The 16,698-nt window shown below is 42.2% G+C and overlaps 1 protein-coding gene across 3 annotated transcripts in view; it reads right to left on the reverse strand.

Annotated features, from left to right (window-relative positions):
• Window positions 1–14,789, reverse strand: part of LOC309554981 (peptidyl-prolyl cis-trans isomerase F, mitochondrial-like) — a 37,088-nt gene extending 22,299 nt beyond the window's left edge. The window contains exon 1 of one of the 3 annotated variants that reach the window (XM_082256774.1): window positions 14,557–14,789. In XM_082256774.1, coding sequence (XP_082112900.1) covers window positions 14,557–14,625 — 69 coding nt within the window. In that variant the 5' untranslated portion in view covers window positions 14,626–14,789. The remainder of the gene's footprint in view (window positions 1–14,556) is intronic. The other 2 variants (XM_082256773.1, XM_082256775.1) reach the window with 2 other exon arrangements.
• Between the last annotated feature and the right edge of the window lie 1,909 nt (window positions 14,790–16,698).

Here is a 16,698-nt window from a genome sequence, read left to right on the forward strand (position 1 = left end):
TCCCTGACATCCACAGGTGTTTTCAATACCTGATTGAAAACACTTCAATGAACCTCTGTTCTTCAGAGTAGTAGTCTTTAAGGGGTTGAATAATTGTGTCAATGAAGAATTCACAAAAGAAACATTTACTACTGTATTACAAAACCAATTGATGTCATTTTAGTTGCATATGGTTCTTTAAGAAGTCCTTGTAGGATTTCATTCTGAATACAATTACAAATGTACACTAAATTCCCTAAAACCCTTTACAGCATTGGGGGGGAATCATTTTGAACACAACTGTACATAGTTGGTAAGGTTGAATAAAAACACCAGTCCATCCAGTTCAACCTGTGTTGGTGTGGGTGTGGTTTATGTCAATACTATTTCCCATAGCCTCATATATTGCGTTCACAAAGATGCCCATCCACGTATGCGACTGTAAACTTGCATATTTCTCAATGTTGTATACCTTCTAATTTGATCAGGCCATACCAAATCGTAGAGTGCTTGATGCAATGGGTTGTGAATTTTTACTTAGTAGCAATAACTGAAATAATAATATCATTACTTTTTTTTTTTTTACATCTTGAGATAAATGTAACTTTAAGAAGGAGCCAACGAGGTTACCAATGATAGCTCATATATTTCATATGTCCTTTAAAAATTGCTTTTGCTTGCATCTAAAACGATGGTGTCACTGAAAATACACTATTCTTTCCTTTTAATTAATTAGTTCTATGTGTCCTATATGTATATTATACGCTGCGAGAACATGGTGCATGGTGCACCTACAGCATGCAGTATGTAAGAAAAGCTGGATATACAGTATACTCAGTGATGAATTAATTGTGTCTTTCTTTGCTAGAAATGGTGTTGCTGTCCTATATTTTGCACCCACGCACTGTGATGACATCATCAGCCATCTTCCCTGGGGTGACAGACATTGCAGTGTGTCCAATTGCTGCAGAAAAATAGCAAGAGCAGCTGAGGAAGCACAGATATACATTTCATTCTGAGACATACCTCTGACACATATCTTGTTAAGCTATATAAAACTGGATGCGCTGTAAAATTTACACAGCTGTACAGGGAAGCTGCCATTTAACTCCGTAACTGCTGCCACATAAATCCAGCATCAGTAATGAGTTCCTAACAGGCATGCCAACAGTGGAGGGAGCGGCTCCAGTAAGGCTGGTTCAGGATTATTCAGTAATTCCTTTGTCCCTCTTTATAATCAGTTGACATCTGTTCCTATATTGTGACGTGCCACCATCCCATAACAATCTTTAGTATATAACGTCATCATATCCACCTATTGCCCCAGCAATATACCTCATACAGTATACAGTATATGTTTTTTAAAATTATATTCTCAATCTGATTTTGAAAAAATGGATTGAAGAAGAAGCTTGTGCAAAGTGCTGATAACCTATAGCAGGGTTTCTCAAACTTTTGTCAGTCAAGGCACCCTTTAACCACTTGCCTACAGGGCACTTAAACCCCCCTCCTGCCCAGACCAATTGTCAGCTTTCAGCACTGTCGCACTTTGAATGACAATTGCGTGGTCATGATGCAACACTGTACCCAAATTAAATTTTTATCATTTTTTTCAATCAAATAGAGCTTTCTTTTGGTGGTGTTTAATTACTACTGGGGTTTAGTAAACAGGTAATTTTTCTCCTTCATTGATGTTCGCTGATGAGGCAGCAATGATGGGCTCTGGTAGGCTGCACTGATGGGCACTGAGAGGCTGCACTGATGGGCACTAATAGGCCACACTGATGGGCACTGATAAGGCGGTACTGATGGGCATGGATAAGGTGGCAATGATAAGTTGGCACTGATCAGGCAGCACTAATGGGTGGCACTGATGGGCAATGATGGGCGGCACTGAAGGGCACTGGTAGGCAGCACTAATGGGCACTGATTGGCAATAATAGGTGGCACTGATGGGCAATGATAGGCACTGGTAGGGGACACATGATGGGGCACTGATAGGTGGCACTGGTGAGCACTGATAGGTGGTGCTGGTGGGCACTGGTAGGTGGCGCTAGTGGGCACTGGTAGGTAGCACTGGTGGGTGACACTGGTGGGCACCTGTGGGCACTGGTAGGTGGCACTGGGGGCACAAATTATCCCTCTCTTCTTCGGGGACCGATGTCCCTCTGACAGCAGCCGGCGATCATTACTTTTTCTCCTCACACTGACACTGATCGCCGGCTACTGATCATTGGCTAACAGCTGATCACATGGTAAAGGGGTGGGATCGCCCCCGATCTCCGATCTGTGATCAGGCAAGTCTCATGGACACGCCGATCAGAGAGTGAGCTGGGCGCTCTCCGCAGGGAGCGCGCAGGCCGCTCATTGCCGAGAGGACGTCTATGTACGCCCTCCCGGCATTTCAGATCCGTGCTGTAGCCGTCATTCCGCTATAGCGCGTACGTCAAGTAGTTAAAAATAATGCACACTCTTGAGGCACCCCTAGTTTAAAATGTAGAAACTAAACTACATAACGCAGCAAGATCCACACATTTAGGATACCCAATGTTAAAGGTGATTTATTCTTCCAAAGCAAATACAACTTTGCACATTGGTACTGTCTAGTATACCAATGTTTCTCCTCACCCACAATATTCTTCCCTCACTCAGCTAATGTGACCCCAGTGTTGATGGAGAGGGGCAGGAGAGGGGCAAACCAGGAGACTGTGCAGGTGCCCGATGTCTTCCTTATCAACCAATAATGTAATTTGTTGTTAGGACACTGGCAGGTAGAAGGTTGTAATGGCACACAATGAAAACCTGCGGTTTTGTGTAACTAAAAGGCAGGCTTTATCCACCCACTGCTTGTATGCAACCTGGGGGCAATTTTTAGGCATTTTCCCAAGGCACCCCTGAAGAAACCTGAAGGCGTCCCAAGGTGCCTGGGCATCCTGGTTGAAAAAGGCTGATCTATAGTAATCCATTCGTAGTCTATGTTAGCATTGTAACTGGCTGAAATGGGAAATAATGGGAGTGATTGATTACTATAGGTTATTGCTATTTGCACCATTTAAATAAAACTGAAGTTTGATCTGCTTATACTATGCCTTCCCTGATTCCTTCTTTCCATCAACATACAAATTATATTTTTAAATAAAAATGTTTATTTTCATTATATTCTCATCTTTGGACTCTGTGACATCATCTCTGTGCTTCTCTGTGCAACGCAGGCAGATCATGGCTGGTGAGAGGGTCCAGCTAGGTGCTGTACATAGGTACATCATGAAAACAATAGCCCCCAACTTCCGTACTCCTCCTAAAAGCCCTCCACCCTGATGCAAGCAGTAGGCTGGCTCTTGGGTGGAGTTATGCAAATATCTTGTTGGGTGGGTGTCAGTCTGGAGAAATGAACGTTCATAAGCAGACTGTATTTGCGTGCTTACTATCTCTAGGTAACACCCACATGTGATGCTAAAAGACTTGAAATCTAATGGAGTCTGTGCACTGTGCCAGATTTAGAGCTTGGGGGGCCTGGGGCACTTACATTTTGGGGGCCCCTCAACATAGAAATTAAATTATATGACAAATAAAAAGGGAACTGAAATGAATGATAAACTATATTTGGTTTAAAAAAAATATGTTAGGTTCTGAAGAAGACCCTTTTTTATTTTTGTTTCTCAATTTTATTGAATACAGGAACTGAAACTGGCAAGTCATATATCACAGTTACGCAACAAACTATAATATTTACAAAAAGTCTTCTTTCCTGCACTTAACATCTGCAAAATCTTTAACTTAGGCAGGTTGTATACGATGCAAATTTCTTTCCTGCAACTTGAAAAAAATTTGCACGATTTCCCCATCAACACAGACTGTGTTGATGGGGGAATCAGCAATTGTCTTCTCCTGGAGGGGGGGGGGGGGGGGGCAGGAGAAGCCATCCACGCCAGGAGAAGACATTGATTATCGCTAGCAGCTATAGCAGCCATTAGTGATAATTGCAAGAAAATCCGGCAGACTGGTCGTACCCAAGTTGATCGCTCAATCAACTTGGTACATTCAGGCTGCCCATTAATGGTTCGAATTTCGGGTGTGTTTGTACTGTGTATGGCCGGCCTAACTCATCAAACTGTATCATCTTGAGAACACTGCTCTCAACAGACAGAGAATTTAATCTTTCATAGGTCATGGTGGTTCTAATATAATTCTGTATCAGTGCCAATTTGTTGAATGACCTTTCTCCCAAACAACTAGTGTCCATAATGCTCAAGTATATTCCAAGAGCTACATTAACACCTGGAAAAGTATCAGCAAGCCTTTCATCATGTAATAAAATTGCCCGTTGAAATTAAGTGAGACATCACCGGAGCTTGGCAAAGGCTGTAAACTGGACAATTTTCTCAACAAACTCATGACCGAAGTTTTGAGGGGAGATAAGTTTAGCCATTAGCGCCGATTCATCCCTTGTTTTATTTTTTCACAAAGGAAGTCTGGGGCCCTTTCTGGCAGAGGGGCCTGGGCCAATTGCCACTTTCCCCCCTTTATAAATCCGGAACTGTTTGTACAGCTGTGCAAGACTAAAGGTAAAGTTGGCAAGTTTGGCCATAGCAACCCACCAGATTAAACCATCTTCTTCACGTGTAGAAAATGCAACATGGAATCTGGTTTCTATAACACATTAACTTTTTTAAATAAATCAACCATGTCTAAAAGTGCCTAAAAGAGCTACCTGTATGTTGCCTATAGCAGCCCAGCCAGCATCTTCTGATCATTTTGTTGGCACTGTGAAGGCTATGCCAGAGTCCCAAAGAACAATAGGAGTCATCGAAGCAATGCAGAAGGAAGTCCGGCTTTGAGGAAGGATTACTGAGTAGCAGAAAGAGCTAAATTGGGTTGTTTATTTACTTAGTGAGTTGGTGAGATGCAATAACAGGGCTGAGTCTCAAGATGGTGATATAAGCAAGGGCACATTTGCTGCATATGATGTGATACATGGTATAATATGGCATGCAGTGGGAAGAATTGCAAAAGAGCATGCTCTGAGGACAACAGTGACAGCTACTGATTGATAAGCAGATGTGATTTTTTTTGCCCAGGGGCCCTCAGTAGTCTGCCACTGATTGAGAGGGAGGGTAATTGGTTGCTGTGGGATATACAGTCAGTAGATCTTTTCCTTACTCTTATACATAAGGCCTATACCTTTTTAATTTATATTAGTGTTCTTGTTCTCAAGCATGCTAATTATGTGATCAGACAATAACAGTGCATTCCACATCATAATGATATATATATAGTGTACAGACACATTACTATAACTTCATAGCCCTTTATACTGGGAAGGATGCAATACCTATGCTAATACTAGATGAAACAAAAAGGGATAAGCATCTGTCCCCGGGAGCTTACAATTTATTAGCAAAGTGTAACTGATACAAGAAGTGAAGGTATCATAACAGTCCATACTGTCATCTCTTTGATCCTTTGTAGAGAAGGTATTTCCATTATTTCAAGGATTAAGAGGCCTCTGGGGCTTCCCTGATGAAGGTTAGTTGAGCTGACAGGATAAAATCTATTTTTTTCCTTGTATTAAAGGCATTAATGTGCTGGGCATTTTCTGCATTGCAGATTTGGGATTGAGCTTGTGAGGCTTTGACGTTATACCAGGTCCTACTGCTATTAATCAATGCACCAGTCAGAGAAGCTATTAATAGGTGTCTCGTTGTTCAGTTATGCGTTAATTCAGCACTAGCGCAATTTACACAGCTTCTCTCTATATGAGTGTTTTCTATAGATCATAAGTTCTTTTTTAGATGGCTCTTTTTCTAATCCTCAGCCATGTTTGTTCCTGTTAGACATAAGTATGTGAGATTTGAAATGTGATACTGAATGTGTCTAGTATGTGAATGTGTCACTGTGTGTATTAGTGCACAGTGCTAGAGAATAGGGCTGGATTCTTTGGTTTGGATGCAGGTAATTATTGGCAAAGATACTTATTTAAGTTGCGCTGAATCATACATAAAAGTCCAAATCGAGTGTTTCTAACATAAAAAGTCCAGCAAATGTGATATTATGCAGGTAATTGTCACCACCATCCGCCACCTTGAAGAGTGATCCTGTATGTGAACACCACCACTTATGAGTGAAAAACTCCCTTATCGGATCTTATAGACCTCTCATTACAAAAGGTCATAAGCGCTTATGGCTCCAAACCCAGACAGGGCCTTTTAAACCATCACAACTCATCACACTCCTCAGCTCAGTATCATTGATGCTCCAAATAGTGTACATTTTTTTTTTTAAGTAAAAATAATATATTGCCTCCGGCCCTGGAGCGCCTATGGCAGCGTTGGTCTGCGGACATACCCAACTTGGATAGAGAGGACTGGGACGACTGCCTGGGTCAGGGCTCGAGCTCGGTTATCGCTGCCAGGGACAAGCTTATATACACTAAATTTCTGCATAGAGTTTACTTCACTCCTTCGAGACTGCACAGAATGTACCCTGCGCATTCGGCTGACTGTCCTAAATGTCTGAGGGTTCCTACCTGCATATGTTCTGGGATTGCCCGCGAGTGACGGAGTTTTGGGGTGAGGTGTTTGATACTCTGAACACCCGTCTCAACCTCAATGTCACGTTTACCCCGGGGCTGGCACTTCTGGGCATCTCGGATCAGGTTAGGCACTCTAAATACTCGAGGCTGTTGATTTCTTTGTTACTGTATTATGCCAGGAAGGAGATAATACTGCGGTGGGGTTCCCCCTCCCCTCCCACGCTGCCGGCGTGGAAGGCCCTGGTTAATGGGGCCCTCCCCATGTATAAACTTACTTACATTAATAGAAATTGCCCCCGCAAGTATGAAAAAATTTGGCAGCCATGGGTTGACAATGTAACTTGATCTCTCCTTCATTGGCTGTGATATTGCATAATGATATGTTGAATTTCTCATGGATACTTTTGGTTTTTTACAACTTGCTGTAGTATTACTGTATTGCGCTCCCACCGTGCCTTCTTATGCATTATCTCATTGTACTGCTGTTATGGGAATGTTTCTCCCAGACTGTTTTCATGGTGGCCACTGGCTACACATTTGCTGTATGCTGTTTTCATTTGATTTACTTCATTAAAGAGCAACCTTGTTTGTAAAAAAAAAAAAAATAATATATTGCACTCACGAAATAGAAGTTTAAAAAACGCCTAAAATCGTGTGGGTAGGCAGGCACACACACAATAACCCGTACTTCCGGGACTTGTGAGAATCAGTGACGTCAGCGAGTCGCTCCGCCCTACGCGTTATGTATGATTAAGTGAAAATTAAATAAGTATTTTTGTATTTAAACTGTGACGATATCACACAGATTAGTTGCTGCTTGTATTTTCTGTTCGTTCTGTTTATCACATTTTAGCGCGTTTTTTTTTTTCTTTTTTGATTTATATTTATTGGCAAAGGACTACTAGCTTTTGGCATCAACACTTACGTCTTCTTCTTTCCCCAGCAGCACCTACTCACATTACCTTTCTCTCCTGCTAAATAGAAGTCTAAAAAACGCCTAAAATCCTGTGTGTAGGCCGGCACACACACAATAACCCGTCCTTCCGGGACTTGTGGGAATCAGTGATGTTAGCGAATCGCTCCGCCCTACGCATTTTTCGTCCAGGGGCCCCTTACACTATGTGGAGCTTTTTGTATTTTGGTTAAACATCCATGATACTGAGCTGAGGAGTGTTAGAAACACTCTACTTGGATTATCACATTTGCTGTGGTTTTTTTTTATGTATGATTAAGCGCAAATTAAATAAGTATTTTTGTAATTGAACTGTGCCGATATCACACAGATTAGTTGCTGCTTGTATTTTCTGTTGTTTCTGTTTATCACATTTTAGTGCGTTTTTTTTTTTTTTTCTTTTTTGATTTATATTTCTTGGCAAAGGATTACTAGCTTTTGGCATCAACAACATTTTACGTCTTCTTCTTTCCCCAACAGCACCTACTCACCTTACCTTTCTCTCCTGCTGCTCTGTTCAGCGACTGGGAGCGAGAAGAGGAGGATCTTAATAAGCTTCAAGTTGCAATTTAGAATTTACACTGGGCTAAAAACTAGCAATAAAGAAAAAAACGCACAAAACTTTCCTTTTGATAAGGAAAAACGTTCTTGTATGATTAAGTCCCTATAGGAAACATATAGTATATTCCGAGTGAACAGATATTTAGAGTTATTTTTCCTGTGTATACCACAGGCGCGTGCAGGGAGTGTGCCAGGGCACACCGTAACCACCTCGAGCAGCGATGATTCCCCCTGCTGCCCCCATGTCCCATCTAAACCCCCCCTGCAGGGCTTCCGGCCTGCCTCCTCTCCCACCCGCTGCCGGGAATGTGTCAGGATGGAGAGTTGGGGAAGGGGCAGATAAACATTTACCATCCCCTTTATTTTCTGAATGAATGACTGGTTCCGATCTCTCCCGTGTCCATTCATAATTGAAGCATAGTAAACTGTGTTTGTGAATGAATAGGAAGTTGCTTAGCACAGAGCACTTCCTGTTCATTCACTGTCCAGTGCAGCGGAGGCTGGAGAATCTCTGTCCTCAGCCCCTTTCTTTGTCTCAAAAGCAAGACTTTGGGGGTCTGTTTAGGCTCTGATATTTCACCAAAGTCCTCCAATAGAACTCCTAAAAAAATTGTAAAAAAAAAAAGAATTTAAAAAATTGTAAAAAATAATAATATAAATAAAAAACTACTGATACCATCCTCAGCCCTACTGGCACTGTCCACTGCCCTTCTGATACCCTCTACTGCTCCACCTACACCGTCTATGTTTGGATACATTATAAAATGTTTGTTTACAGTAATTTATAATAGTGTGTGTCTGTGTGTGTATGTAAACTTTGGGGTACGCACCCTAATGCAGTAGCCTGCACCCAGGGCTGCTGATAAGGCTGTACAGCTGGCCCTCCTAGGTCCCATCAGTTCAAAAGGGGGGCCCAGGCATCTGCTGAGCAGGAGGGCAGGCTGTACTGTCCTATTGAAGAAACTGACTGTAACGCTCCTGCGTTTTCTGAACAATGTGGATTTGCAGCTGCAGAAATACTCCACTCAGTAGTCATGTAGAGAAACGCTGAGATACCAATCCCAACTCCCAAGACTCATCACTGTGGATAGTCTCTGATTCAGCATACAAATATACACACTCAATAAGATGTTCCTGGAGTGATCTATGTATATAGTAGTATAATGGTGATAGGCTGAAGAGAGAGGTTTAAGTAGAGACAATAGTTGACAGACACTTGAGAGGAATGTTCTTGAGAATGAGATGGTAACAGGAAGGATGCAGATAGGTTAGCAATCATGTATGGTAGTAGATGATAGGATAGCAGATGACATACAGGAGAGACTAACCCAGTGCAAGGATAGATGTTAGTAGGCTCAAGAGCTAGCAATCTAGATAGTGCAGATGATAGTAACAGTTCTTAGTATGCAGAGCTAGATAGTGTAAGCTTTAGTATGAAGGTTTATGGAGGATTCCCCTGCGGGGTACTTATCACTAGTAGCAAGCAGTAGTAGAGAGGTTCGGTATGAGCGGGTGATCCGGTAGCGGGATACAGGGATCAGCAGCGAGGTTCCGACAGCGAGGTATGCTTGCAAGCATGTGAGCTTCAAGGCAGGTTATGCGGCGTTGAACGAACAATGTTAGTGAGACCGCCGGCGGTTGAAATAGCCGCTCCTGCGGCGCTCAATGATGACAGCATCAGTCTTAAAGGTGTATGTGCACCTTACCAAAAGAGAATGGTGGGGCGCATACACTAAGGAAAGTGGAATTAGTGTACCAAAGGTACCAGAACATTACACTGACCCTCAGTTCTAATATTTGTGCCCCCGACCCCCCTGCTGTACGGGCCCCTCTCCCCTGCAGCACTGTCAGCTTCCCTGCTCTCCTGCAGGATGAGCGGGGGGGGGCTGTAAGGTAGGCTGTACGGGGCTCATTGATTTCTAACAGCAGCCCTGCCTGTACCCATACAATTGACAATAAAGGATATACATATTTTTAACAAGCCACGATAATTCTAAAGAAAATCACAGCAATGTTTGTTAAGATTCGGGTGCAGTTAAAAGGTTGGGTAAAAGCTAAGATCTCAGTGCTTTTGTAAGTTTTGAAGATTTAATTTCTCTGCAATACCTATAGCTACAGAGAGGAATGAGGGATTGTTTAAAAGCCACCTCTGGGAAACTTAAAAATAATCTCTTCCAGTGCAGGCAAGTTAAATGCTTGTTAGGAGTTTTTGCATTTACCTGGTCCTCTACTCTCCTGGCAGATGGCACTCCCCCACATTCTGGCGCTGGACTGTCCCTCTGCATCATTGCATCCAATGTAGTGCTATACATTGATCTTGATGATGTCAGGACCCTAGACCACTGGAGCATGGGAGAGAAGATGCTGTGGGGACCGGTCAAGCAGCACAGAGGATCGGGTAAGTAGATATCTTTTCTGTGTCCCTTAGACCTAAACAAGCAATTAACCCTTACAGTATCGAACAGTCCCACTGCGAGAGAAACATTTTACATTTCCCAGAGTTGGGCATTAAGTGCTCAGTCACATGAGCCCAAATACACGTACACAGTGAAAAATGAGCATCTCTGCATCAGGGAGTGACAGGTGTTTACATACCCGCCTATTCAAATTAATAACAGGATGCAGCTGTACTCTGGTAACTGAACATCTGTGCTTTATACTGCATACAGGGATGGATGTGTGACCCTGCATGCCCCTTTGAACCACAACTGTTTTACCCCCAGTGGCTTATGTAGCTAATCACTTGCCAACCAGCCGCCGTACTTATACTGCGGCAGGTCGGCTCTGTCCTGTGAAAGGATGTACCCGTACGTCGTTGCGTGGGACCGCTAGTGGGGGCGCGCGAGTGCCACCTGGCCACAGGAGGAGCAAAGGTTTGGCGGCCGCAATGTCTACCAGGCACCCCTGATCGCTCCCCATGGAGACAGAATGGCGGTCTGCCATTGTAAACATGGCAGACCGCTGTTCTGTCAGTAATGAACACAGGGATCTTGTGTTCCTCCTATTTAGAAACACAGGTCTTTGTATTCATCCAGCAAGCCCATCCCCCACACAGTTAGTAAGCACCCCCTAGGGACACATTTAACCCTTTGATCGCCCCTGGTGTTAACCCCTTCCCTGTCAGTGACATTAGTACAGTAACAGTGCATCATGTTAGCACTGATTACTGTAGTAATGTCACTAGTCCCCCCCAAAAGTGTCAAAAATGTCAGTTAGGTGTCTGCTCTGTCCGTCGCAATGTCGCAGTCGCAGCCCTGCTAAAAATCACTGATCGCCGCCATAACTAGTAAAAAAAAAAAAAATAAATAAAAATAAATAAATCTTTCCCCTAGATTGTAGACGTGATAACTTTTGAACAAACCAATCAATATATACTTATTGGGATTTTTTACCAAAAATATGTAGCAGAATACATATTGACCTAAAATAATGAAAACATTTGATTTTTAATTTTTTTTTATTGGGAATGTTTTATAGTAAAAAGTAAAAAATATATACAGTATATTTTTTTTCCGAATTGTAGCTATTTTTTTTGTTTACAGGGCAAAAAATAAAAATCGCAGAGGTTATCAAATACCACCAAAAGAAAGCTCTATTTGTGGGAAAAAAAAAGTAATTCGGTGCCGTATCACAAAAAATGACCTGGTCATTAAGGGGGTAAAACCTTTCGGTCCAGAGGTGGTTAAAGTGGACCTTTAGTTTAAACATAAACTCATCTTGATCTGCCTCCTTTCCCCTCACTCACTTCCAGTTTATTGCACTTTTTTTTATATATCTACCTGGAGTTCTGCTTTACTGTTTTATTAGTACAGCTACATCTAAAAATGGAATTTGGCAGACTGATTCACCAACAATAGCTCATCCATAGAAGGACTGATTTAACACATTCTAGTAGATCTTGGGGCCGGTGTAAAAAAAAACACTTAGGGTCCTTTCACACGAGCGATCAGATCAGATCCTCCTGTCAGTTTTTTAGGCCAATCTGATCGGAACCCCCATGCATCCCTATGAGGCAGCGGATGTCAGCAGAGAAATGTTGGCTGCCACCCACTGCCATCCGCATCCGATCCTGTCCGTGAAATCCGGACGGATGGAAACCCTATTTTCCATCCGTCCAGGGGATCGGATCAAATGGGATAGGATGAGAGCAGACAGGCGGTCTGTTCTCATCCGATTCCCCCATAGAGAGCAGCGGGGCTCTGACACCTCCCTCTCCGCACACAGAGCAGAGAGGGAGCTGTCACGTGCCTGCTCAGCGGGGATCTGTGTATTGATCCCCCGCTGAGCAGCATGGATCCGCCTACGGAGGCGGACCGTGTGAAAGAAGCCTTAAAGTGTTACTAAACCCAGGAACCTGCATTCACTATATCTGGTCTCCCACCGTACACAGAAAATAAAAAATGCAATTGTTTTAGTAAATATAAACTGCTAAATATCTTTTCTCTTCAGCAGTATATAGCAGCCTTGAGACTTCTGTCAGTGTCTGGTTAATGCTTGTAGAAGGAGTTTTCATTCTACAGTGTCTTGAAAAATTATTCATACCCCTTGAAATTTTCCACATTTTGTCATGTTACAACCAAAAATGTAAATATTTTATTGGGATTTTATAACATTTATGCCAACATAAAGTGGCACATAATGTTCCATGGGGAGTATAACAAGTATGCTTTTCTGCATACACAAACTGATTTTACTGTTGTTGGTTTAGTAACACATATCTCTCCATTAAAAGTCTAACTAGCTGACTTCTTAATGCAGTAATAATGTATAGTTTTTTTTTGTTGTGTTTTTTTTTAGACATGGCTGGTCATTTGTACAAAAATGCATCTATTCTTATGTGTCACTTATCCATTTCCAATAGATTGTCCTGTGTACAGAGCCCTCCACTTTACATCTTACTGTTTGCGACAATATGTCATTTCTTACATTTTCTGATTTCCATACATTGTAAAGCTCTAAAAAGTATTAGCGATGTGCAAGTAAAGATGCATGTCATATACAGAGACCTGGAGCAAATCTGAAATGGGCCACCAACTATCTCACGCATGTTCTTAGAAATCTGGTTTGCCTCAGAATCCGGCTTAGGTTTATAATTTAAAAGGATAGTAAAACACTTAAGAAAAAAAACAACATTCATACTTGTTATCGGAATGAATACATTTCCATATTCTATATAATAGAAAAAAAAAGAGATAACATAATTAAAAGAAGGAAGCGATTAAAAGATTAAGGCTATGTTGTTCATGTACTTTGGGCACACGGGTAAGCTATGTTTTTCTTGGACCCCACAATCTCATGAGCTGAATTACAGCGGCTCCCTCTTCATCAACTGGTTTAGAGGTGCTTTTAGACATTGGATTAATTTTTTTGGCAATCAGATGACAATCCTATTTCAATAGGGTAACCTCATATAGCCCCACACAACTGTTCTCAGGGAGATAAACTCATCAGACAGGTCCACTTGTGATCTTTCCTTGAGATAAGCCAATGTCAGAACTGTCTGCAGAGTGAAGCTGACCCTTCCTGAGCCTAAACAGGAGTGCTAGTGAAAACCAAGCAGCTCCCTTTAGAGCTGAAGCTGGCACAGCAGTTATGATTAGTGCTGTGCATCCAACTGTTTTCTGATGTCTATAAAAATTTCAGATCATCTGGTAAATCACACCAAAAGTTATTCACATTAAGCTATATTTTACAACAATTAAAACATGTGGCTTAATGTAAAAAGAGCTTAACATACCACAATGTGCCTAAACCTCAATCAATTGTTTTGAAACTTTGCACAGCCTACACCTCCCAAACCTATCCTTGAGGTTTCGTGGATTTTGGTCTCCCACAAGGAAAACTAGGGACATTAAGCTCTTTTTTTGGGAAGCTTAATGCGGCTTAACGTACAAAAAAGAGCTTAGATGTTAATCAATTTCCCCACAAACTTCATAAAATAGAAGACTCCATCAATTCCGAAATATTCTAAAACATTTCAGATCATTTGGTGAATCACACCAAACGTTATTCACATTAATTTACTTTTTACATTACTAAAACATGTATGTCAATAGCTTAATGTAAAAATAGCTTAAAGTACCATAATGTGCCTAACCCTCAATCAATTGTCTTGAAACTTTGCACAGTCTAAGTTCTACACTTTCCAAACCTATTCTGGAGGTTATGTCGATTTTGGTCTCCCACAAGGTAAAATGGGGACATTAAGTTCTTTTTTGGAGAGCATAATATGGCTTAAAGTACAAAAAGAGCTTAATGTCCCCAGTTTGCCTTGTGGGAGACCAAAATCCACATAACCTCCGGGATAGGTTTGGGAAGTATAGAACTTAGGCTGTGCAAAGTTTCAGGACAATTGATTGAGGTTTAGGCACATTATGGTACATTAAGCTCTTTTTACATTAAGGTTTTATGTCCTAGGTATTTTAAATTAAAAAAAAAATCCCAAAATCAATAGTATGACACTCACTATTAACTATTAATAACTAAAAGAAATCAAATAAACAGTGGACATCACTTATTTATCAGACTGTACCTCCATTACTATGCGACCAAGGGGAATCTCATCCGCTGTTATGTCAAAGAACGCCCTTTTGTTTTCCATGGTAAAGGTGGTCAAGTTGCAGAAGCCTCTAAGATGCTGTACAGGGAGCTTTCTGTCACTGCCTTATATACCTAGCTTACCAGTAGTGTGTCAGTCTCACACAATAACGGATAATACCTCCCTCCCCTTTCCCGTAACAATGAACCCAAGAATATTTGATACTAGCTTAGGATATTTCCTCACTAATCCTGTCAGATATATTGTGGGTAGCACCAAATGCTGTGTGATTAGGGAGGGAGAGCAGGGGCAGAGAAGACAAAGCTATTTTGGTAACGTCAGAACCATCTGATGACTAAACTTGTATTATTCTGGCACATGCCCCTGAAGTGTCTACCTTGTACTGGGACATTCCCGGATCTGAACCAAATCCATTGTCACTATTATATCCTTTGCTGACCCTTTGTGGGGGCTTTTGTATTTAAAAAAAAAGGCAGCATTGGAAATCTGCTTTGCCCCTCACTATACGTTTTATTTTGCATGTGATTTGATACTATGTAAAGTTTTTGGCTATGCAGAAAATGATATGTATTCACATAACTGCCAAGGTATTTGTCTGTTTCTATATATAAATCAGGTGTCCCACTGGGGTTTCAGTAGGACAGAGTTCTTTATAAAGTACAAATAATAGTTGGGTCAGATTTATTACGTTTTTTTTTTTTAAGTTTATGTTTTGAAACTTATTTTTTATATCTGATTCTCTTTCTATGCAAAGTTTGCTTTACAAAAAATATTTAGGGCCCTTTTTTCCTATGCATGTGCATTGCCAGGGGTTACGAGTACCCTGCCGCAAACAGTGCAGTCCAGGGGCAGAGATATGTTTTCCTTCAAGCGGAGTTCCGGCCTCAAAATCGATAAAATCCATCCGCTTGCTAAGGGGAACCTGAACCCGGTATAGGGATTTTGGGCCATCCGCTTGCTAAGGGGAACCTGAACCCGGTATTCACTGCTAAAGAGGTTCTGGGCATGCCCAGAAGCTGTGCAGGGATGCCGCGCCTGCACCGGAAGTGACGAGCGGGGCCGGTGCAGTGCATTGTGGGACTCCGACGTCATGAAGAGGACCCAGAAGAGGACACGAAGAGGGACTCTGCGGCTTCAGCTGCCCACACCTGAGATGGCAGTGCTGGAGAAGAAATTTTTAAGCTAAGTATTTCTTCTTACAGGTAAGTGCGACCGGGGACAGTTCAGAGGCTATCCATTATGGAATGTACTAGCCCTGACTGTCCCGGGATTATTTTTAGCTCAAATTGACCCCCGAGGCCGGAACACCGCTTTCATATGAAGGAAGAGTGCAGGGATGGCCTTCTGGGAAAAGTAATGGAAAATATCAGGATGAGTGTCTGACACTCCACAATTTCAAATGCTAAAGAGTCACCTGGGCTGTTTGTATAGGGCATTAGGTGGATCTGCTGTCCATGCAGACTGAGTACACTATAAACCATGCTCTGTAACATATACAAGAAAAGGAGAGGGGGAGGCATCAATAAGTCCAATATTAGAATGGATTCATTTATTTTGAACGGTTAAAAACACTTACAAGAGTGTGAAATTCATAGGCTCATCTGAAAATGTGCGGTCTGGCTGTTCCACTAAGTTCCTGGGGACTGCGTCACCCCAAACGCCACTGAAGATGGAAAGTTGGCTCTCCTGTGTTGTGCTTCCATCATGTTGGGCAACGTGGAAGCACAACACAGGAGAGCCAGCCTTCCATCTTCAGTGGCATTTGGGGTGACACAGTCCCCAGGAACTCAGCAGAACAGCCAGACCACACATCTTCAGATGAGCCTTGGGAAAAGTAATGGCAGCTGGTAACTGCCACCCATGGGCATTTCTCACCATGAACTGGCAGAGGATTTTTTTTCCACCTGTTTGGTGTGAAAGGGCCCTTACTGCTCTCATACAAACGCAATTGAATGCAGTTGGATGCATTTTGAACTGCACTCCAACTGCATAGACAGCCCAAAATCAAGGTAATCCTATGGGCATTCTGCACATCACTGCATTGCAGTTCAGTGCAGTTAAAAGTGCACGCTGCATTTTTCCTGCACCGCAAATGCAGGGAAGTGCTACAAATGC

Source organism: Pelophylax lessonae (assembly GCF_965119305.1).
Source record: "Pelophylax lessonae genome assembly, chromosome: 4".
NCBI lineage: Eukaryota > Metazoa > Chordata > Amphibia > Anura > Ranidae > Pelophylax > Pelophylax lessonae.